The sequence below is a fragment of the Castor canadensis genome, chromosome 13 (genome assembly GCF_047511655.1).
Source record: "Castor canadensis chromosome 13, mCasCan1.hap1v2, whole genome shotgun sequence".
Classification (NCBI taxonomy): Eukaryota; Metazoa; Chordata; class Mammalia; order Rodentia; family Castoridae; genus Castor; species Castor canadensis.
In genome coordinates this window covers 37,414,334-37,439,512 of record NC_133398.1, presented here as the reverse complement: position 1 = coordinate 37,439,512, position 25,179 = coordinate 37,414,334, and the positions used below count along the sequence as shown (strand labels likewise).

At 36.9% G+C, this 25,179-nt stretch overlaps 1 protein-coding gene across 3 annotated transcripts in view; it reads left to right on the top strand.

Annotated features, from left to right (window-relative positions):
- Window positions 1-25,179, top strand: part of Reck (reversion inducing cysteine rich protein with kazal motifs) — an 80,775-nt gene that overhangs the window by 15,510 nt on the left and 40,086 nt on the right. For all 3 annotated transcript variants that reach the window (XM_074051464.1, XM_074051463.1, XM_074051462.1), the window contains 3 exons: window positions 900-936; window positions 3,365-3,450; window positions 4,856-4,903. In XM_074051464.1, coding sequence (XP_073907565.1) covers window positions 900-936; window positions 3,365-3,450; window positions 4,856-4,903 — 171 coding nt within the window. The remainder of the gene's footprint in view (window positions 1-899; window positions 937-3,364; window positions 3,451-4,855; window positions 4,904-25,179) is intronic.

Here is a 25,179-nt window from a genome sequence, read left to right as displayed (position 1 = left end):
GGTGCTCTACCACTTGAGCCACTCTGCCAGCTCTGTTTTGTGTTCGGTATTTTCGAGATTGGGTCTCTCAAACTATTTGCCTGGGCTGGCTTTGAACCTCGGTCCATCCTCCTGATCTCTGCCTTCCAAGTAGCTAGAATTACAGGTGTGAGCCATCGGTGCCCCGTTTGTCATCTTTTATCATGTATTAGGATGTAGGTTAAAAATTTATCTTAGATATAAATGTATTCCAGTCTTTCAGTTTCACTGTAATATTTTATCTGGAATTTAGAATTTTACTTACTACATTTTGACAGATTTGTGAAAACTATAATAACTAAATCTTATTTATTTAAATGTTGAAGAGTTGAATTTGGGATAAGGGAAATATGTGACATATTATTCCTATCATTCTATTTTCTGGCACACTATAGATATTGCTTGCCTGTCTGAATCAGGTATCTTAACATTTTCCCTGGAACTTGGGTTATCTTCAGTGTTTGGGGTCCTTGTGGGCCAGGTCAAAAAGGCCTGAGCTTGCATGAAAGAACCTGTTTGGATATGGTGGCCTCTATTATGTAGTAAGTAAAAAAAAAAAAATTGATGGTCAAACAGTTCTGACTGACATGTTTTCCTTAAGTCAGCTCATTAGACATGTTTGTCTCTGTGCTTAGGAACAGTGAGCCTGAGTAACCAAGCTAGTCCTTACTGCTTTTAGGTGGGAAATGGAAAAGTATAATCTGTAATTTTATATCTTAGCTTTTTTTTTTTTCTTTCCTGAATGTGAAATTAGCTCTAGAACATTGGCTGTATAGACTCGGCCATAGTCAAATTAACTGTATGTAATTTCTGTAGAAATAAATTGTCATATAGAGAAACTGGTTATCCACATGAAAGTCTTTTGGTGATTATACTTTCAGGTTGAAATTTGGAGTTGTATGAATTCGTCTTTGCCAGGTAAGCAATAGAAGTATAACATCTAACATTTTAAAAACTTTAAAATGTTAAAAACTTACTTTATGAGTATAAAATATGTGTCCATAACCTAATTTATTCCATATTTTTTATTCTCTCCTTCCCTTCAGCATCCACATTTTCAAATGTGTAATTTATTCTCATTTAGTCAGTCTTTACCTCTTGTCTTTAGTTCTACCATTCTCCTGAAACTGAAGGCTCACTGAGGTTCTTGATTCTTAGCTTTTATAGCTTTTCTTGGTATTTACTCTCTGATTTTCCCCAAACACTTGATCTTATTAACCACTATTCCTTATAACTTCACCTTGGCCTTAGAACCTAATTCTCTCTTATCTTTATCCTCTTAGATGCTTTAAGAACTGGTTGATTATTCCTGTGTGTAGAGCTCCTCCCTTTCTCTCCACACGCACCCTGGTAATCTTAGTTCCTCCAAGAACTGTTAACTAATCAGCTCTGGGAAGGAAACTCAAATGTAGTTTGTTGTTTGTGCCTTATAGACATCTCTGCCTGGATTTCTGCATCCAGGTAGCATCAGAAGTACAAAACCAAAGTCAAACTCATAACTGCCCTTTTTGTGAAGCACATTAGATTAAAAATCTGCAAGTTATTTTCCTTTTTCTTTCTAGTTTCATTAACTCTCCCTTTGCAAAGGGAGAGAGTTGAATCTTGTCTTTTCTATTCCAAGTCTTTGTTATTACATCATTGGTATAGAATGTTGTAATAACCTTATAGTTGATGTTTCAACACAATTTCCCCAACCCCTTCAGAAAGTATACCTCAGGGAATATCTACTTCCACAAAAATAAAGTCCAAACTCTGTAGCCTGGCATTTACAGTCTTCCAGAATTGGAACTCATTTTCCAGCTCTACCTTATACCTTATGTGTCTCTTAACTTCTAAAGGCTGCCACATTGTTTGAAGTTTGTATTTCACACAAACTGGGTTATTTGCTTTCCTGGAATTATCTGCCTCCGTACCTATTTCTCTACCTAGTATTCTGGAATTTATACACACACACACACACACACACACACACACACACACACACACACAGTCTGTACCACATTCAATCCCCATAATGAGATAACACATATTTTATCTATTTTCATAATTTTGTATCCACATAGCACCTAATAGAGTACCTTGAACATAGTGGAGTCTCAGTAAATGGAAAAGCTCATTGAATAATTTATTTTCTAAAGCTACTAGTTATATGAAAATAGCAATATACTGAATTATATATAATAGCTCAGATTCTATTCATAATTCTTTCTAACAAGTGAAGATTCTGAATAGCAAATAGCAAAGAGTTAGAGTAAACTATACTAAGCGATGGGGCTAGATGGGAGTCTGTTGCCCTTTATACCCTTAAAGCACATAGAGATAAGCTTATAATGTACAATATTTTTATAATTGGGGTGCTTTATATTTAATCAACTTTGGGGGCATGTTATAATTATATTTTGAAAGTTTTATTTACCTCTAAGCCATTCTCTTTCGCTTTTGCTTATTTTGCTTTAATTTTTAGTAGAATGCGTCTTGTTGTAGTACTGCTAGTTTCATTTGGAGAACTATTTTACCTATTGCCTCAAATCTTTAATTTTTTTAAAATGTAAATAATTAATTTAATACAAATGTGGACTTGCATATCTTTATATTACATGAAAGTAGCATAAAGCATTTTTAAAAGGAAATGAGGAATTTGCAGTGTCCTACAAGCATAACTTTTTTTCATAATTAGTTCTTATATTTCGTAATTTTACTCTAGGAGTCACTCATTGAGATTATTATTACAAAATAGATCTAAAAAAAACAGTAAAAGACTTAATAATTTTATCATTTTTTATTTCATAATAATTTGGTGCAGGAAATTGGTGTTGTTCATAAATTGCACCAAAATAGTATATAGTCATTTTGCTCCATGATTAAGTGTGCCCATTAAAGCCAGTCCTTTTTCTTGCAATTTTCTAAGTACCAGTTTTAAAACAGAATTATGGATTTTGTGCTATTCTATTTAATATTTTGAACAAATAATACTTCATGTTTTTGGTTTGCTTATTAAGTTAAATTAGAATCTTTTTGTCTGATTAACAATCTAAAAATAAGAAAGAAAATATCCCTTGCTTTTCTGATAGCGATAATACCTACTCAAGAGTGAGACTTAAAGAGAGTTTAGATTGATTTGGGAAAAGAGAAAAAACAAAGGACCTGATAAATTATGCTGTGCGAGGTTGAGGAGACAGACAGCATTAGACATAAGAGTTAAGGAAGGAACTTAATTTTGAGGCCCTGCTGCCTGACTAGTTTTCCTATGGACTTCTGCTTTGACTTTTAAGTAGCATGGATGATGGTATGCTATTTGTCTTTGTCAATACTTACAACCAAAACATTTGAACATTTTGTTTTTAAGGTGTATTTAAGAAGTCTGACGGCTGGGTTGGATTAGGCTGCTGTGAACTAGCTATTGCCTTGGAGTGTCGTCAGGCATGCAAGCAGGTAACACCTGGGAATCAGGTATTTCAGTGTCATAGAGTATAGTTTGGGTTTTAGCTGTGCTTATGTTTTGAACCTTGCCTGCTTCATAGCTTTGGAGAGGTGACATATGGAAACTGCAAACTTGGCATTTCTTGGATAAGTCATTTCCTTTTGCACTTCCTGCTTTTTTTTTTTTTTTTTCAGTTATGGCAGCTGCATGTAAGACCTTAAGCTTTCTCTTATTCCTTCTTATCTCTCCTTCCCTGTGTATACAAACAAAGGACTTTATAGGAATTAAGGCCTTTTGTACTTTGCCCAGGTCATGCTGAGTCAATGCTGAGTCACTCCAAATGGTCATGTAAACTTAGGATATGCTTGGATGACAGCAGTTGACACAGTTGGCTTATTTTGTTTTCATCTTCCCTTCCCTCTTTCATCGTGGCTTTACCCTGAACATGTTCTCATTTTCCCTCTGAGCTCCTATGAAGAGTGTAATTCCAATAGTAGGTTGTGGCTCTCTTTGATTTTATATATCTGTAGTCCAAATTCATGTTAGACCCCTGAGTTCATCTTCATTGCATATTTTCATAGTGGCTCCTCAGAATAGGAAAACTGGATCCTGACTTCTCTACTCTAAGTGGAGGATGTAGACTTAACTGGGAAGCTAATTGTTTAAATGCACCTAAAATCACAGCCGGAAAGCCTTCTGTTACTCTTCTAGGGATTGGTCTCTGGAGTATATGAGATGTGGTATATTATCTTCATTTTCTTTCTTTCTTTCTTTCTTACGTGTGTATACACGTAAGTACTTGCATGTGTACTTAACTGATGCAGTTTCTCTGAGCATCAGTCTCTTCGTCTTCGTCATAAACTTGAGAAGTATTTAAAAGTAATTTTTTTATCATCATACCCTTTCTGTCTTTAGTTGCCCTCTCCAACATTTGTGGCACTTCTCTAAAGAAATTGACTCAATACATTCATTATAAAGCTTTGACTATGAAGGGTTAAAGACAAGCAAAATATGAGTACTCTGGCAGAGCTTCACAAGAATATTCGCTGTGGCAGAGCTTCACAAGAAAATTCACTAGAGTGGAATTCAGTTTAAGAAAAAAAAAGTTCTCTGATTTACATTTCCTTCAAAGTCATCTAGTTTCCAAAATAACAAAAGAGCCATGTTATTATGTGAGATTAAAACCATAAAAGTTACAGTGAAGCTTTAACATACTGAATAAATCCTAGGATGATGTTTGTCCTAAAGACATTGCATGAAACTTGTTTTAGGAACTATTAAATATTTGAGTCTAAGAGTTTCCTTAATGAGATAAAGAATATTGCACCAGCAATTAAGACATACTAATTTGTATTGTTTTTGTACTGTGCTTAATAGCATGTATAATACATTAATGAAGATTTTGTTGGCTTTTAGGCATCTTCAAAGAATGATATTTCCAAAGTTTGCAGAAAAGAATATGAGGTATGCATTTTATTTACTAAATTTGAATAAACTGTTCAGATGATATCAGAATTAACAAAATCACTTTAATTTTAAAACTTAATCCATTTTTACACAAATTACCTTTTAAATTTGCAGAAAATTTAGCCTTGACAAAAATGTCACTTACTTTGTTTAGAAGTGTTTTGGTTTTAATTGATTTTTGTTGAAGTTGAGTATTAATTTTAAAGACATACCTGAATTTCACATACAAAGGATTTATAACGTTTTTATAACAAAGCAACTAGCTGAACCCAAGATTGTGAAATAGTCTTGTGTAGGTTCTGTATCCTTTTTTGCCCCTTTTCCCATCTCTGGATCCATCTAGATATCCATTTTTATAAACTACTTCTATCATGAGAAATATAAACAAATAGGGCTGGACATGGTGGCATATGTCCTATCTTCCTAGTTACTAGCAAGGCAGACATAGGAGGATCATGGTTCAAGAGTAGCCCAGGCAAAAAGTTAGTGAAACACTATCTCAAAAACAAACCAAGTGTGGTGGTATATACTTATAATACCTACCCAGGAGATGGAGGTAGGACAGTTGTGATCCAAGGCTGGCCCAAGCAACAGTGTCAGATCCTATCTGAAAAACAAACTAATAGCAAAGGAAGGGGGCGTGGCTTAAGTGGTAGAGTGCTTGAGTGTGAAACCCTGAGTTTAATCCATAGTACCACAAAAAAAAAAGAAAAGAAATGTAAACAAACAAATAAAATCATGCTGCTAGTATAGTAGCCTCAAACTTTCATAGCATCCTCCATTTGGGGAAATAAAAATACTAAGTTCCAAAATCTATATTAAATCTGAAACTTATGTCTCGCAATGATGAGGTTTTAAACACTGTGGTATCTATATTAGGGCAGGAGTAAAGGAGTTAGTTTGCGCCATATACTTATGTGCAGAAGATTGTCCCTGATGTGAAAAGCTCCTTTTAGGGAACTATTTTGTTCATTGTCTAAAACCTCACTATTATTTATTATTATTTTTCATAGTATAGGCCAAGTAATTAGTAAACTTAAGTGCACATGCCTCATCATTTTTACATGTAAACACTGCTTTTAATAGTCTATGTTATCTTAAAGAAGAAACATAGAATAGCTCTTTTAAACTGCTTCTAGATTGTAGTTCTGATTTTTTTCTGTTCTCAAAGCCTATAATTATTTCTTGATTAAAATTTTCAAACTGAAGAGTCTTATTTATCTTTCATCCCTTTGTGCTGTTTGCTAAATTATATCTGTTTCTCTAAAGGTAAATTTCCAAATTAACTGGAACTCTCCTCTGTTCTTAGTGAATTAGGAGCCTTGCTACAAAAAAAGTAGAGTACCTTTTTTCTTTTTTTTTCTTCTAATCTCTTTACCTTTGAAATGACCAGTATTGGTTTCTCTTGACCAGAGTGGCTAACTGTGTTAATTCCTTCTTTTCTTCCACATGATGTCTGGTACTGCCCATCCCTGTAGCCTGTCCTCCACTATTTTAGTGTGCTTTCTTCTCTTGTCTGGATTTCTGCATTCCCTAGGAAGTCTGCCAGTGTGTGTTGATGAAGGATGGGACAGGAAAGGTAAGAGAGATAAACACTGCTGTATGACAGAGATAAGAGCAATTTGCTTTTCCTATTCTGTCCTCCCTTATTTGGCCTAGAATTAGCAACCACTTTCCAAATGTCTACATGAGAAGAGAATTCCTTATTTTTATATTAAAAGCTGACCCCAGAAATTATCTAAGATAATTCAAGATTCAGTTTAATTTCTTATATATTCTTTAGAAATAATGCAAGAAATATGGTTCTGCAGGAAACAATTTAATGCAGGAAAGTGGTTCTACATTCCAAACCCCAAATAAGTCACTGTGGAAGTCTAGAGACAGTGACTATTATAAAATGAATTGGGTAAATTTGGTGTAATATAGTGTATTTTAACTTGTTGGTTGCTTATTAGCATGAGAATAATTTCTAAAACTGGGCTTTCAGTATCTTTTCCTTAACCTGGGAGAGGTCCCTGGCTGAACTTCTAGATATTTAAGCCATTCCTTTAGGCTTGCAATTTTAGGAGTAGCATTTACCCTGAACGGTCGTTTTGTGTAGTTTGATTAGAGATTCAGAGAGGAGATAATTACATTTAAAAGAGCTTATTATCTTTATTGGAAAACTGCTGCAGACTTCTTTTTTGAAGAGATTTCCTAAGATATTTACTTAAGAATAAAAGTTTAAAAATTGTAATACTATTTAAGTTTCTGTTTTGTTCTAGTCAACCTAAGGTAAACCAGTTAAATGTAAAGCATTATTATATCAGATTTTATGAAGTCTGGTTTCTTTCTTATTGAAGATGGAGAGGCAGTTTTATATATTAGAAAAAGCACAGACTTTGGAGTTAGACCAGAATTCTGGTTAAGCTGCTTATTTTTTAATTTCAAATGCTAAAGAATCATATCTAATTGAGTCAAATTAATTAAGACATACAGTATATGTATCAAAGCTCAAGGAAATCAGAGCAAGCATGGGAGGCATTACCAGGGAAAACTTTACAAAAGTACAAAGCCTAAAAGGATTGGTATAATTTGGTTAACAAGACTGTGGATCAAAGGCATGCCAGCAAAAACGCACACGGCTAATGCAAGAGGCAAAGAGAAGACAGGCCTGTTTTAGACTGAGTATCTGTATTTGGATAGGAAAAGTGGGGCCAGATTCTAGAAAACTGACATTTTAGAGTTCAACACATTATTAAATAGAGAGTGATAATGAAATTCTGTTAAAGACTAATATAATAAATAAGAAAACCAATATTTTCAAAAGTTTAAACACTTAATTGTATGCAGATTTAATATTAGAGCCTCTAATTCTTCTAGTTTAGCTAAAGAGATAAAGCCCAGCTCTAGAATGATAACAGTAGAGACAAGTATTCAAGAATAAGTGAGAGATTTAAAGGCAGGATTTGTTACGATGGATAGAATATAGGAGATAGTGTCCAAGGAGATAAAATAAACAATTCTAGTCTTTTAAGCCTGGTGTCCTGGCATACATTTACTATTCTCCTGCTCTTGAAGGTACTGTGTAGGTCCTGTCTCTGATAATAGGCAGACTTGGTACCTATACCAGTCTTCCAGGTGAAAACAATTTAAAATGCTAACTTAATTTGCTGGAAATAAAATATGGAATGCCCAGATCAAAAACTAAAGTGAAGATGGGAATCCAGAGAAGTAAGAGCACTGAGATGGCATTAACCTTAAGGACATTTGCTGAATCAGTTTTCATAGCTTTGTGGCTTCATGGAGCTCAGAAGTTATTAGAAAAACCTTTGGTTCTAATTGAAAATGGAAAACCTAATTGAAGCTCTATCCCCTTCCCACCAAAAAAATTTGGAATCCAAAAGGACCATACCCTCCATAGTAGGGTGATCAAGAATTATTTTCATCTCTTCCCCTTCCAGAGGGCTACAAGGAAACCCTAATGTTTTCTCCTTCCAACACTAAAAATCTATCAGTTGGCCTTCACTTGAGTTTGCAGCCCTAGTTATATTAGGTGAGTATTTATAAAACCTCAATCTGAGAATTTAAAGTGATTCTAAAATGGTAGTGTCTTTTAGGTACCTGAGACAAGCTAGCACAGGTCCTTTCTAGAGGAATGGTTCTTTATTCCAAACATCTTGAGATTTCCACAGATAGAGTTCCAAAGAAAACAAGCAACACCTAGTTAAGAAATCACAAAATTCATCAGAAAACAACAGCCAGCAGGAACAATAGTGAACAGAATCAGACAAATCAGACTTCAAGATAATTCTGATTTAGAAGTTGTAAGGTGCAAACCATAAAATGTTTAGAATAGTCTTGGAGAAATGGTAGATTGTAGACACTTACCACATTCTTGTGTTTCCATAAACCAGAAATAAATCCTTAAGTGCCTGGCTACAAGGACAGGCAGGCAAGTTAGTAAGTTAGGAGAGGGCACCAATAAAAGCACAGACAGCTAGTGGCTAGAGAAAATAAAAAATATCTAACTTTAGATCTCTAAAAGAAACAAAGAGGGCCAGGCACAGTGGCTCAAGTCTTTAATCCTACCTCCTTGGGAGGCAGACATTGGGAGGATCATGGTTTGAGGCCAGCCTGGGCAAAAAGTCCATGAGATCCCCATCTGAACCAATAAAAGCTGGGAGTGGTAGCATGCACCCCTCATCCCAGCTACACAGGAAGCATAAATAAGGAGGATCACAGTCCAGGTGAGCTTGGGGAATAAAGTGAGGCCCTATATAAAAAAAAACCTAAACCAAAAAGGGTTGAGGGTGTGGCTGAAGTGGTATAGTGCCTGCCTAGCAAGCACAAGGTCCTGAGTTCATACCCTAGTATCACCAAAAAAAAAAAGAAGAAAAAGAAAAAAATAAAAAAACTGTTTGGGTAGAGCCCAGAGCTACCTATGGAAGCAGGACCTGATCTCCTCCATCCCTAGACTAACTGCCCAGTGTATTAGTGGTGAGAGCTACCTAAGAACAACCAGCAAGCATTACCTGGCTAGATGGAAGCCAACCTGTAATTGTATCCTGTGCTGTACAGGAACAAGCAAATCAGCAAAGTCCCTTATAACCAGCTACATCTCTCTTTTTTTTTTTCTTTTTTCTTTTTTTTTTTTTTTCAGTACTGGGGTTTGAACTCAGGGCCTACACCTTGAACCACTCTACCAGTCCTTTTTTTGTGATTGTTTTTTTTGAGATAGGGTCTCATGAACTATTTGCCCAGGCTGGCTTTGAACCACAATCCTCCTGATCTCTGCCTCCTGAGTAGCTAGGATTACAGGCCTGAGCCACCAGCACCCAGCTCAGCTCAGCTACATCTCTTAAACTCATTGCCCAGCCCAGCATATATACTGTGATAACATCAAACCAGAGGCCTAGCCAGAAAAGGAAAAAGGTCATTGGATAAGCTGGAGCTGCTACTGGATCCCCAGTACAGGGCAAGACATGAGTTAAAAGAGTGAACACACTTGGCAGAGTGTTTCCTGACCCAATAGCTGTGCCTGGAGGCTCCTGCACTCTGCTTCCTTGTCCATTGCTGCCTCATACACCCTAAACTGCATCACCCCCACCAGAACCCCTGTAGGGGATACAGCTGCCATACTCTAAGAGCAGTTCAGCCCCTGGGAATTGCTGTCACTCCAGAGGACCTGCCCTGTCTCTCTCCAGTCACTGCTCCTGGCCCAGAGCTTTAACCAACCATGGAGCACCACAGCCAGAGGGTAATCTCAAGCAGTCCCAGGCCCAGAAATGATATATGTGTAAGCACAACAGGAGAACCACAGACAAAACACTGAAAGCCAGACATTGGAGAACACTGATGGAGCCCAGCTGGCATACACTCGCTCCTCAGTAAGAAAGAAATAATGACTTGTTTTTTCTGTTTCTTTTTATAAATTTTTCTCTCAACAGTTTATTCTGCCTCCTTTTTTTTTCTTTTAATTTGTTTTACTTTTTGTCTTTCTTTAATTTGTAATTGTTTTATCCTTTTATAATTCTTATCTATAGCATCTTTCTCGGCAATAATGAAACTTGAAACTATTTTTCTTCACACTATTATTTCATTTAACTTCACCCCATACACTCCATCTCCCTTTTTCCTTCCTTCACATCTCCCTTGTTGTTACTACTTAATTTTTAAACCCTACGCTAATATTTTTCCCTAATCCCCTAGCATACCATATAAAAACCCTAGTCCCTTTCATATATAATGTTATTTGTGGTATAGATGACTTCACTTGTTTTGTACTTCATGTAAATAATCTGGTGTGGTTTTGAATTGGTGAAATTATTATTACTGAGGCCAGTGAGAAGAAATGACACATCAATCCTGCTACTACCCATCCTGCCATTACATAGAGAATAATTCAATGGAAAGTTGATTAAAACCAACAACTTGATTTCAGATGAGCAAATCTCAATGCAGAAACATAAGAAATATGAAAAAACAAGGCAACATGACACCAAAAAAAAAAAAAAAAAACCAACACCACACACCCATAATCAACAATCCCATAATAAAGGATTTGGGGTGGAGAGGGAGGTGGAAAAAAACAATTTGAATGATAGTGAAGTGGATGAAATCTTAAATGTTAAACTCAAAAGAGTGATTGTAAGAATGATCAGTGAAACTAAAGAGGACATGTACCTTGTTCCTTCCTATTATTGCTTATACTCTCTCTACAACAAAATTAGAGATAAGGGCAAAATAGTTTCTGCTGGGTATTGAGGGGGGGAGCGGGAGGGGGTGGAGTGGGTGGTAAGGGAGGGGGTGGGGGCAGGGGGGAGAAATGAACCAAGCCTTGTATGCACACATGAATAATAAAAGAAAAATGAAAAAAAAATAAATAAATAAAAAAAATAAATAAAGAGGACATGTATAAACTCAGTGAATTTAAACAGAAAACACAGCTAAAAAAAAGGAGGGTACAAATAAACAGCTGAATGAAATAAGGAAGACAATTAAGATATGAAGAAGGATTCAATGAAGATAGAAATTCTGAAAAAAAATCAAAATGAAAAAACTGTAAATCAAATAAAAAATTCAGTTGAAAGCCTCTCCAACTGAATAAATCAAATGGAAGAATATCAGGGCTGGAAGATAAGAAAAAATCAGATGTATTAGATTGTATTAGAAAAATCAGATGAAGATTTTAAAAATGAAATATGAACAGAACACATAAGACTTTTGGGACACTTTAAAAAAATGAATTTACAAATGATGGGCATATAAGAAGAGTTGCAAACTAAAGACTTGTTCAGTAAAGTATAACAGAAAACCTCCCAAATCTTGAGAAAGAGATAGTCATCCAGGTACAGGAGTCTTTCAGGAGTCTAAACAGAGAAGACCAGAATAGAACTTCCCCCACGTGATAGTGTAGTTAAAACTTTAAGTATACAGAACAAGGAAAGAATATTGAAAGCTTAAAGAGAGAGGCACCAACTCACCTATAAAGGCAAACCCATCACAGTTTCTCAACAGATACTCTAAAAGCATGTAGGGCATAGAAAGATGTATTTCAGGCCTTGAAAGAAAATAACTGTCAACCTAGATTACTGTACCCAGCAAAGCTATTGTTCATAATTGAAGGAGAAATAAAAACCTGATAATAAAAGCTGAAGAAACACATGACCACTAAACCAGTGCTGCAGAAGATACTTAAAGGAATCCTACACACAGAAAAGGAAGATAATCTCAACAATGAAAATACAGGAAAGACTAAGTCTTTCCTGTAGATGAGCAAATAGGGAGGAGGGAAGAATCAAACGTTACAGATGCAAAAAAAAAAAAAGTCAGAATTCCTACATATCTTTCAGTAATAACTCTGAATGTTAACAGTCTCAATTCTCCAATCAAAATACAAAGACTGTGGGTTTGGATTAAAAAAACAAGACCCAATTCTTTGTAGCCTACAAGAACTGCATCTGACTGGCAAAGGCAAACACACAAACTTAAAGTAAAAGGATGGAAAAAGATTTTCCAAGCAAATACAGCCCCAAAGCAAGCAGGAGTAGCTATATTCATAGATAACAAAGCAGACTTCAAACCAAAATTAGTCAGAAAAGACAAAATCACTTCATATTGATAAAGGGAACAGTCTATCAAAAGAGTATAACAATTATTAAGTGTATGTGAACTGAACATTGCCACACTCAGACACATAAAAGAATCACTACTGAACATAAAAGCTGAAATAGACCCCAACATAATAGTGAGTAACTTTAATAGCCCTCCTCTCACCAAGGATAGGGCCATCCAGACAAAAAATAAACAAGGCAATTTGAGAATTAAATGGCAGTAGAGATCAAATGAACTTAACAAACATCTACAGAATGTTCTACCAAATAGCTTCAGAATTCACATTCTTCTCGGCAGCCCATGGAACTTTCTCCAAAATAAATCAGATTATAGGATATAAAGCAAGTCTTAACAAATAAAAGAAAATTGAAATAACTTCCCTGCATTTTATCAGACCACAGTGGAATAAAACTAAAAACCAATAATGAGGAACTACAGAAAATATGTAAACACATGATGACAATTCACTTTTGAATGATTAGCGAGTCATCAAACAAATACAAGAGAAACTTTAAAAAGTCATAGAATGAAATGAAAATAGTTACATAACATACTAGAACCTTTGAGACGCAGCAAACAATGGTAATACTAAGAGGAAGATTTACAGCTTTGAGCATCTACATTAAAAAATCAGATCTCAAATAAATAACCTTATAATGTGTCTTACGCTCTTAGAAAAACTAGCCAAACCAAAAAGTAGTAGACAGAAAGAAATAATAAAGATTGAGGGCTGGGGATATAACTAGCTCAATTGCTGTTTGCCTAGCCTTCACGAGGCCCTGAGTTCAATACCCGACACCCAGTACCAAAAAAAAAAAAAAAAGAAAAAGAAAAAGATTAGGGCAGAAATTAATGAAATGGACACTAAGAATGATACAAAAAAATTAATGAAACAAAAGTTGGTTCTTTGAAAAGATAAACAAGATTACAAACCCTGAGCCAAACTAACAAAAAGAATGAGGGAGAAGACCCAAATTAATAAAATTAGAAATGAGAAAAAAAATTTATCATAATGAAATTCATACGATCATTAAAAAATACTTCAAAAACCTATATTCTAATATAGTCTGGAAAGTCTAGAAGAAATTAATACATTTGTTGATGCATATGACCTACCAAAATTGAGCAGAAGATATAAACTACCTAAACAGATCTATAATAAGCAATGAAATTGAAGCAGTAATAGTCTCCCAACAAAGAAAACGACTGGATGAATTCACTGCTGAATTTTACCAAACCTTTAAAGAACCAACACCAATGCTCGTCAAACTATTGCATAAAATAGAAAGGGAAGAAACACTACCAAACTCATTCTATGAAACCAGTATTTCCCTTATACCAAAACCACATAAAGACACAACAAAAAAAATTAGAAAATTATATGCCCATTTTCTTGATAAACATAGATGCAAAAATCCTTAATAAAATCTTTGCAAATTATTGGCTGGCAGAGTGGCTCAAGTGATAAAAGCACCCGCCTAGCAAACATGAGGCCCTGAGTTCAAATCCCAGTGCCGCAAATTAATTATTAAAATCTTTGCAGATTAAATTCAACAACACATTAAAAAGGCCATACATGGGCTGGAGGAGTGGCTCAAGTGGTAGAGCGCCTGCCTAGCAAGTGCAAAGCCTTGACTTCAAACCCCAGTTGTACACACACACACACACAAGTCCATATACCACAATTAAGTTGGTTTCATTTCATTCCAGGAATGCAAAGATGTTTTAACATACACAAATCAGTAGATATAGTCTAACACATAAACAGAATAAAGGATCAAAAAGTCACATGATTATCTCAGTAGATGCACAGAAAGCCTTTAACAAAAGTCAACATCCTTTTATGATAAGAGCCCAGAAGAAATTAGGAATAGAAGGAATCTATCTGGACACAATGAAAGGCTATATACGAGAAACCTATAGCCAATATTGTACTAAATGGGGGGAAAGTAAAACCATTCCCTCTGAAGTCAGTAATGACATGAGTGTCCACTCTCTCCACTTTTATTTAATAAAGTGCTAGAATTTTTAGCCAGAGCAATAAAGTAAAGAAAGAAAAGGGATACAAATAAGAAAGGAAGAAGTCAGATTATCCCCATCTGCAGATGATGCGATCCTGTACTTAAAAAACCTTAAGCTGGGTGCTGGTGGCTCATGCCTATAATCCTAGCTACTCAGGAGGCAAAGATCAGGAAGCTTGTGGTTTGAAGCCAGACTGGCAAATAGTTTGTGAGACCCTATCTCAAAAATACTCAACACAAAAAACAGGTCTGCCTAGCAAGCATGAGGCCCTGAGTTCAAACCCATTCACAATAGCCTCAAAAAAATAAATATTTAGGAATAAACCTAATTTAAGGAGGTGAAAAAGCCATATAATGAAAACTCTCAAAACTGAAAGCAATCTACAGATTCAGTGCAATCCCTATCAAAATTCCTATGTCGTTTTACACAGAAGTAGGAAAATCAATCCTAAAACTTATTTGGAATCCCAGAAGATCCCAAGTAGTCAAAGCAATCCTGAACAAAAAGAGCAGCACTGTAGCTATCACAATATCTAACTTCAGATTATACTGCAAAGCCAATAATAACAAAAAACAGCTTGGTACTGGCATAAAAAACAAACATGGAGACAAATGGAATAGAATAGAAGATCCAGAATTAACCCCACATAACTATAGCCATTTGATTTTCAACAATGGTGTTGGGAAAACTGGATGTCCACATGTAGAAGAAACTAGACCCCTGTCTCTCACCTTGTGCAAAAGTTAAGTCAGAATGGATCAAAGATCTTAATGTAAGGCCTGAAACTTTGTTACAACTAGGGGAAAACCCTAAGTAAGCCTTTCCAAATAGGACCCCAATATTTAGGAAATAAGAACTAGAATTGACGTGGGATTGCGTCAAATTAAAAATCTTCTGCACAGCAAAGGAAACAATTACCAGAATCAAAAGAAAACTTGCAGTGATATTAAGTCTTTGCCAGGTATTCATCAGATAACGGGTTAATATCCAGAATATTTAAAGTGCTCCAAAGTGAAACACCAGAAGAATGAACAATCCAGTTAACAAATGGGCAAATGAATTGAACAGACAGCTCTCAAAAGGAGAAATGGCCAGTAAACACACGAAGAGATGCTCAGTATCCTTAGCCGTAAAGAAATGCAAACCAAAACAGCACTGAGATTCATCTCTGCCAAATCAGAATGGCAGTCATCAAGAAAACAAACAACAAATGCTGGTGAGAATGGGGAAGTGGGCAAGGAGACCCCTAAACGCGGTTGGTGGGAATGTAAATTAGTGCAGCCACTGTGGAAATCAATATGGAGGTTCCTCAAGAAACTAACAATAGAACCACCATAGGTTCTTGCTATACTACTCTTGAGCAAATATCCAAAGGAATGTAAATCAACATACAGCTGAGATACCTGTACATCCATGTTTGTAGCAGCAATGTTCACAATGGCCAAACTATGGATTAGCCTAGGTGCCCATCAGCTGATTAATGAATAAAGAAAATGTGGTATATATGCACAGTGGAGTATTCAGCCATAAAGAAGAATGAAATTATGTCGTTCACAGGAAAATGGATGGAATTGAAGATCATCATGTTAAGTGAAATAAGCCAGACTGAGAAAGATAAATATCACGTATTCTCTCTCATATACAAAATCTAGACCTTACAAAATGAATGACAAAGATGCGCACTGGTGGCTCACACCTGTAATCCTAGCTACTCAGGAGGTAGATATCAGGAGGCTTATAGTTCAAAGCCAGCTCTAGGCAAATAGTTTGCAAGACCCTATCTTGAAAAAAACACTTCACAAAAAAAAGGGATAGTGGAGTGGCTCAAGGTGTAGGCCTGAGTTCAAACCCCAGTACTGCAAAAAAAAGAAAGAAAGGGTGTAAAATGGGAACTGTTTGGGAGTTGGAACCAGCAGGAGTGGGGAGGGTGAAAGGAGGTGAATATGATCAAAGTACTTTATGCATATATAAGAAAGCAAAATAATAAAACCTGTTCAAATTTGCTTTTAAAAGGAGGGAGGAAGATAAGAAAGAATAATTGAAGGGGTGAATTTGATCAAATACACTGAATACATGTATGTAAATATCACAGTGAAACCCCTTTGTACAATTAATATTCGCTAATAAAAAAATCAAGGTAGTACAGAAAAAATAGTCTTGAAAATACAAACTGTTGTTGAAAAAGAATTTCCAGAAACTGAAAGTATAATTTAAATAAAAATACAATGGATAGGTATCATAACAGATTAGATGTAGTAAAGAAAGTTAATGCTGAGTGTGGTGGCTCATGCTTATAATCCCAGTTACTCAGGTGGTGCAGATTAGGAGGATTGGGGTTCAAGACCAGTCACACAAAAAAGTTGGTGAGACCTCCCCCCAACCCAATCAATAAGGCATGGTAGCGTGTGCCTGTGATCCTAGCATATTTATTGGGAAGGGTTTAAAGAAATTGAAGAATTGAGTATTAGGTCCTTTTAATGTAAAGACCTGTATCTTATGGGTAGTTAGGAATACGGATCTTTTGCCTACCATCAACCTTGAAATACGCTTGAGCCTTGAGAATGAAAGCTCCATGTTGTATGTGTGTTTTGATGGTATTAAGAGCTGGGTTTTGAAGATTTTTTTTTTTTTGCGTGCTGTTACTGGGGCTTTAAACTCATTTTCATGCTTGCTAAGCAGGCTCTCTACCACTTGAGCCATGCCTCCAGCCCTTTTTACTTTGGTTACTTTTGAAATTTTTTTGAGGTCTTGATTTTTGCCAGAGCTGGCCTGGTCCATGATCCTCCTATTTTATGCTTCATGCTGTAGCTGGGATGACAAGCAGATACTACCAGGTCTAGCTTTTTTCCATTGAGATGGGAATCCTTTGATTTTTTTTTTTTTTTCTTGCCTGGAACTGCAGTCCTCCCGATCTCAGCTTCCTGCATATCTGGGGTGACAGGCATGCACAACTGTTCCAAGCTATTGCTTATGATGGGGTCTCACGAACTTTTTGCCTAGGCTACGTAGGATTAGTGTGAGCCTCTGGAACCCAGCTTGAAAATTGCTTCTTTGGAGGAAACTAGAAGAGAAGGAGCCAGATACTAATCTAACATTTCAGATCAGTGTCCAAAATGTAATGAGATGTTCCAAAACAAGAGCACTTCCTATCACTGAATATCTTTAAGCAAAGGCTTACTGAATTCACATACTGTGGAGAAGATTTCAGCAGAGGACAGGAGAGTTGATTGGTAATTTCCCTTTCAGGTTTGCATTTCTCTTATTTTGATGAATATCTGAAAGAGAGTACTTCTTTTAGTATTTAAGAGAACTTTTAAAAAATCAGAATTTTAATTTATTTTCTTTAAAACTTCTGTAAAGAAACCAGGTGCTGTAATCTTACCTACTTGGGAGGCTGAAATCAGAAGAATCTAAGCTACCCTGGGCAAAAAGTTAGCAAGATTCCATCTCAGCCAACAGTTGGGCACAGTGGTGGATGCCTGTCATCCTACATATGTGGAAAGCCAAGATAGGAGGAACATGGTTTCAGGCCAGCCCAGGCAAAAAAATATTCATAAGATACCATCTTGGTGGAAAAAAAGTAGTACCCACCTGTCATCCCAGCTACAGCAGGAAGCATAAAATAGAAAGATTGTGGTCCAGGATGGTCTGGGCAAAATAACCAGAGCATAAAGGACTGGAGGTGTGACTCAAATGGTAGACTACCTGCCTAGCAAGTGTGAAGCCCTGAGTTTAAATCCCAGTACAGAAAAAAAAAAATTCTGAAAAGATAACATCGTGTAATATGGTCCTTAATATGTTTTGTAATTGAATATTTGACAACTTAATAATGTGTTAACAGTATTACTTTGGGAATTACACCTGTTTGATTGGGGGTCACCAAGCTTTGATCTACTAAAATCATCTGTTTGCTTGGTAACTCTGCATAGTCATGGTCAAGTGTCATGGGCATGCTCAGTTGTAGGTTCTCAAAAGTGTGGTCCTTGACCCACCTCAAAGTATTCATTAGGTTGCTTGAGATTCAAAATGTGCAATGCTAGAACCTGAGACCATATTCAAAATATCGAACAGCTCAATGACACAGGCACCAATTAGAACAAATGCTGTAAACCATAGATACAGCCACACCAGACACACTGATTAACTATATCTGAAGTAAACATGAGGTATGAAACAAAGTATAGATTCTTTTTGCATAGCCTTTATTCACAGCTTAGCTGTGAACCTTTTCTTCAAGCCATCAATGTGGTGATTCTGTTAAAAATTTTGATTTTTGATAGCTATTTTCATCCTCGAATATCAAAACGAACATTATTAAGATGATACGAGGATGGTGAATGGAAATTTAGAGGCCTGGTACTGGCTGTGAAGTAATGAGATCAATTTTAGTTTGGGATTCATAAATCTGTTCATACTTTAATGTAAGACCTTATCTGCCACTCTGTTAACATAATAAGCACAAATAAGACTACCTTTCCACTTGCTGAGTGATTCACTGAAATACAGTGCTACAAATTTGCCTTAAGACTTTTATAGGGTTTTTTTTTCCTTCCTTCTTTCACAGATTTTTCTCTAGGTTCTCCTTTATATTCTTTTCAGAAATGTCATTTTCATTTCTCTCCTTTATCTTTTGGCTTTCTTCAGAAAAGTTATTTGATGGTATTTCATTAAGAAAAGTGAGAGGGCTTTCATGTTGGAGGAGGGCAGAGAAGCCACACTGCTGCCATCTCTCTTAAGGTTAACGTGTTATCGCTCACACAGCGTGGGAGTTCAAGTGAAGTTACCTCCCTATGTAAGGGAAGTGTGTTCTTTGGAACCATCTTTTCTAAGGGCAAGGCAATTACTGAAAACTGTTTTTTTTTTTAATACTGAGTCCCGCCAGTGTAGTGGGTAATAGTTTATATCTATAATTCCAGCTACTAAGGAGGTAGAGCCAGGATCGAGAGTTCGAGACCAAGTCCTGGTAAAGTTAGGAGACTCTTACCACCAAAAAAAAAAAAACAAAAAAGACTGGGGACATAGCTTAAGTGGTGTAGTTCTTGACTAGCAAGCGTCAGGCCCTGGGTTCAATCTGCAGTACCGCAATAATAAATAAGCCGTCACTGATGGCTCACGCCTATAATCCTATCTACTCAGGAGGTAGAGATCAGAAGGATCGAGGTCAGCAAGGGCAAATAGTTCAAAAGACCCTATGTTGCAAAAAACCCATCACAAAACAGGACTGGCGGATGGTTCAAGTGGTAGAGCTCCTGCCTAGCAAGTGTGAGGCCCTGAGTTCATACCCCAGTGCTGCCAAAAAAAAAAAAAAAGAAAAGAAAAGTGAGAAACACACCTGATAGCTACATACAAGGCAGAGATCTGAAAGATTGCTAGTTGAGGTCATCCCATACAAAAGTACTAACTTTTTGTCTCAACCAAAAAGCTGGGCATGGTGATGACACCTGTTATCCCAGCTATGTGGGAGGCTGTAGATAGAAGGATCTTGATCCAAGGCTGATGTGGGCAAAAAGTAGAGACTCTATCTAAAAAATAACTGGAGCAAAAAGGAGCTGGGGGCATGGCTCAAGTGATAGAGTGCTTGCCTAGCAGGCATGAGGCACTTAGTTCAAACCCTAGTACTGCCAAAATAAATGAATAAATTTTTCAACTAAAAAAGGAAAGGTGAAACAATGCAGGAAAGTCAGTAGGAGATATTTTGTGGGCATTTTTTATCTTAAAGCAATTAAAGTTTAAGCTAAATAGTTGCTAATGCAACTAAAATATTCTGCATTGGAGCTTTGGTTCTGTGAGAATACTAAAATATAATCTAAGCTTTGAAGATATTAAAGAGACTCTTAGAACTACAAAAGCAAAGACAACCTTGTGAGTCCCAATCACAGTTCTGTCAACATCACCTGTCAACACATGGCTAAGTGCATAGGACAAGGGTGCAGGTATGTGTTAAATTACATTTTTTTGGATGTTCACGTGGTTCAAAATTCAGAATGGTATGTAACTAAAAGTCTATTTCCCATCTCTTGTACCACAGGCCACCAAGTTCCTAAAGTTACCAGAGATATTTTATGCATGTAAAATAAACATGTATGTGTAGGCCTCCTCCACTTCCCTTTACCACAAATGGTAACTTGCCATATACTCTGTTCTGCCTCTGGACTCCAGTGTGTGATACATATTTATGTATGCCTATACAAACTATGCAGTGTATCCTCAGGAAGCATTACAATAAAATGTTCTGCTTAAAGGTATCTTTGTATTAATTTCCTTCCTTTTCCTCAAATTAACCTTGATTCTAGATTTACTACCAAAAGCATAAGGAAGAGGAATGAAAAAGTAGTCTAGTTTAGTGATAAAGAGGGGCAGGGCTAGAGGCCTCCTAAGCGTCTGTGTGATTGGATCTGTGCTAAGAATAGAGGAGACTATCTTGTTTGGCAGGTGACAGCTTAGGCTATGAACAACTGTGCTGTCCCTCATCCAGTCAGATATCTTAACCAAAAGAATTATGTGGGCTGAAGGAGTGGCTCAGAGGCCCTTATTTCAATCCTTAGCAACAAAAAAAGGAAAGAGAAAGAAAGAGAGAGAAAGTGAGAGAGAGAGGGAGAGAGGAGAGAGAGACAGAGAGAGAGAGAGAGAGAGAAAGAAAGGAAGGAAGGAAGGAGGGAGGGAGGAAGGAAGGAAGGAAGGAAGGAAGGAAGGAAGGAAGGAAGGAAGGAAGGAAGGAAGGAAGGAAGGAAGGAAAGAAAAGAAGAATCATCTGGTACTTTGCCCCAGCAAAGCCTGAGGTACCTAAATATAAAGCATATGATAGTTAATGCTAAGGGAACTCCAAAAATTGTTGGGATATACTAAATAGAAGACTGAAAAAGGAGGCTTTGGAAATGATAAAGTACTACAGTTATCCTGTATCAGAGTAGCTTTGAGCCGTTACCTGCAGCTGATGAGCTCCAAAAAGAGCGAAACCTATTAGGTCCTGCAGTACTGGCTAAGAGTGTAAAACTTTGATTACGTTCTACTTATATGTTGTTTGTCTACTTATAGTTGTGTAGTAGTTTGGGGAAGGGAGTAACTCCTCCTTAGTCTCCTTGTTGCTAATATATTTCCTTTCCAGTTCATTCTTCTCTGAACTTGCCTGAATTTCTCCAAAGGGAAATCTGATCAAGTCAGATTAAATTGTGATCTAGGCTAATCTTAAATGACCAAAATTTTCCCACTAGGCAAGCTCATCTATACTCATAGGTTTTTGTTGTTGTTGTTGTCCTTGCTTGTTTTTGTGGTGCTGGGAATTGAATCCAGAGCTTCATGAAGGCTAGACAAGTGCACTACCACTAAGCTACGTGCCCAGCCTGACTCCCATAGCTTTAATTGCCCCTATTTAATGGCAACTCCAGAATCTTCTTTGCTAACCTTTTCTGAGCTCCTGAAGCCACTATTGGATAGGTTTACTTTTTGATGTTCCTTTGGAACAAAATTAAATCAACCTAAATTGATAGATTTCAAATAGATAGACTTTAAAATAAACCAAATTGATTTTTCCCTTCATTCTCTACCTCTCCTCTCCCCATGCACATGCACACATTCATATTCCAAAACAGAAACTTGTGATTTCTCTTATACTTCTTGATGGGTTATACAATACAGTCCTCCCAGAAATAAGCAACAAAAAGCATAACAGGTTTTGTCCACTCTTTCCTGTTTTTCATTTTTTACTACCACCAGCTACTGGCTATCAAGTCCCAAAGATTTGCCTTTGTTTTTTTTTTGTTTGTTTGTTTGTTTTTGGCTTCACTGAGGTTTAAACTCAGGACCTCATGCTTGCTAAATAGGTTCTCTTAATGCTTGAGCCATTCCACCAGTCCAAGATTTGCCTTCAAATACATCTTTTTTTTTTTTTTTTTTTTTTTTTTTTTGGTGGGACTGAAGTTTGAACTTGGGGCTTTGCACTTGCAAAGTTTGTGGTCTATTGCTTGAGCCAAACCTCCAGCCCATTTTTCTGTTGCTATTCCAGAGATTGGGTCTCTCAAACTACTTGCTGAGTTGGCCTCAAACCTCATTCCTCGTGATCTCAGTTTCCCAAGTAGCTAGGATTACAAGGGTGAGCCACCAATGCCCTGCTGCCTTCTATATACATCTTAAGTTGGTCTGCCTTCCAGATCCTCAGTTATAGCCTTAGCTCAAGTGTTTATACCACTTTACTGGAGTCCTTGAATAGCTGCTAAACCAGCTTTCCTAAGTCTAGTTTCTTCTCTTACCTGCCAGCTGCCACTTCTCCTAGAGTAAACTCTTAAAAGGCTAATTTTATCATGTCACTCCCCTCTTTAAAACCCTTCATTGGCTCTCCTGTAGGATATAGTTTATGCCCTTTAGCCTGATATACCAAAATTTTCTCAATCTAGACCCTGTCTTTTCCTTCCTTAACAGTTCAGCTGCATGCTACTTGTCATTTCCTGGATTGACCATGTTGTTTTATTTGTTAGTTGTATAAGTTGTTTGTTCATTTTGAATTCCCTCTTCCCTGATCCATTCTTATTTACCCATCCATAGTATACCACAGTTGGCTTCTATTAGCTATAAAGAACTGATTGTTGAATACCTAGAATTTTGTAAGCCAGCTTGTAACTGGAATTCAGTCAGGGGTGGGGTTATTTATACCATGAACATCAACAGATAATACAAATCAGGACTTTCTCCCTTCTTCAATCCACTCCATTCCTCCCAAGAAAGCTGATCCCAGCACAACATTCTCCCTGTCCACTAGCAATCTTTGCCTCAAATTCTAGTTTAGATGGTACCTCTTTGAAACCTTTCCTGTCCATCCCTCTTTCCCTCCACATACACATAAAATTGATTGCTACTTCTAAACCCTTTATATGTTTTATCATAGCATTTCTCACCCTGTAGTGGAACTGCATTTCCATGTCTCTTCTTAACATTGAACTCTTGAGTTCTTGGAGCAGAGGCCATATGATTTTTTTTGTATCTATCATTCATTTACCATCCATTGAACTGATATGCTTAATATGTGTCAGGCACTGTTCCCAAAGTACAAAGGTGAAAGGATTTAGCAACTATCTGCAAGAAGCTCACAATGTAATCCATAGAAAGAGATAAATTGGCTGGCACTGGTGGCTCATGCCTATAATCCTGTCTACAGGAGGCAGAGATCAGGAGGATTGCAGTTCGAAGCCAGCCTGGGCAAATAGTTCATGAGACCCTATCTCGAAAACACCTGTCTCAAAAAAGGGCTGGTGGAGTGGCTGGAGGTGTAGGTCTTGAGTTCAAGCCCCAGTAGCACAAAAAAAAGAAAGAAAGAGATAAGTTCAAATAGATTGCTACAACACAGTGAGCCAAGAACATTGTTACAAATCTGTACAAGACACATTGGGACTAGGAGGACAGAATTTTGTCCAGGGTAACAGGGAAGTCTTCACAAAGCTATTAAGACTTAAAAGGATGAGCAAAACATTATTGCCTGTAAGTAGATGCAATAATACTTCTATAGCTAGAAATGCCCAGGTTGGTCTTAAACTTGTGTGTTCAAGTAATCCTGCCACCTCAGATTCCTGGGTAGCTGGGATTACAGGTGCATGCCACCACATCCTGCTTAGATAGAATTTTAATCTAGAACATTTTTCCTCTCTGATCAGCTGAATTATGTGAAGTTAGTTTGATGTAGAAATCCTGTATGAATGAGTAGAGAAAGCATTGAGTACGTTGTGTCACAGTAATGTTGTATAGTAAACCATCCCAAGACTCTATAGTCTAAAGCAGTAACAATGTATTATTTCTTATGAATCTAAGAGCCAGACTTAACCTGATTCTGACTGGGTTCACTCATGTATCTGCAATCAACTGTCAGGTCAGCCTGGAGCTGGTTTAGGATGTCCTTGCTAAGTGAGCTCAGTTTTCCTTCATATGTCTCTTCTATCCCTCTAGCAATCTAACTCAGACATGTTCCTATGTGGGTGGAAAGGAGCCAAGAGAGGAAGTGGAAACATGCAAATGCATGTTCATGACTGCTTGCTTCAAGCTTGCTGATGTTCCCTAGGCCAAAGCAAGTCATATGACCAAATCTAGATTCAGTGTGCAAGAAATAGATACAAGGAGATGTGAAAAATTGGTACCATTACTATAGTCAATCTACCACAAGCACATACTCTGCTTTAGGCTCTCTTCTAGACCTGCATTGCTTTGCAGATGTACTTGCCAGTGAATTTGCTTAATGCTGGTTGGATTTTGTGTGCAGAAACAAACTTCTTTGAGTGGGCTACATGTGATAATCTCATTTCAGTTTTGAGTATTCATTTTTATCTGACTACTGAAATGACACCATTTTGGAGGCTGAAGAAATTGTCACTTCTTTATTGATACAGAGATCGTGATATTAAGCTTCTTTACATAATCTAGTCACCTATGCTTTTTAAAAAAAATTTTATTATTGAGCTGGTGCTGGTGGCTCACTCCTGTAATCCTGGCTACTCAGGAGGCAGAGATCAGGAGAATGGCTATTCAAAGCCAACCTGGGCAAATAGTTCATGAGACCCTATCTCAAAAAAAACCTTCACAAAAAAGGGCTGGTGGAGTGGCTCAAGAAGAAGGCCCTGGGTTCAAACCCCAGTACCGCAAAAAAAATTTTTTTTAATTTTATTACTGTATTATTG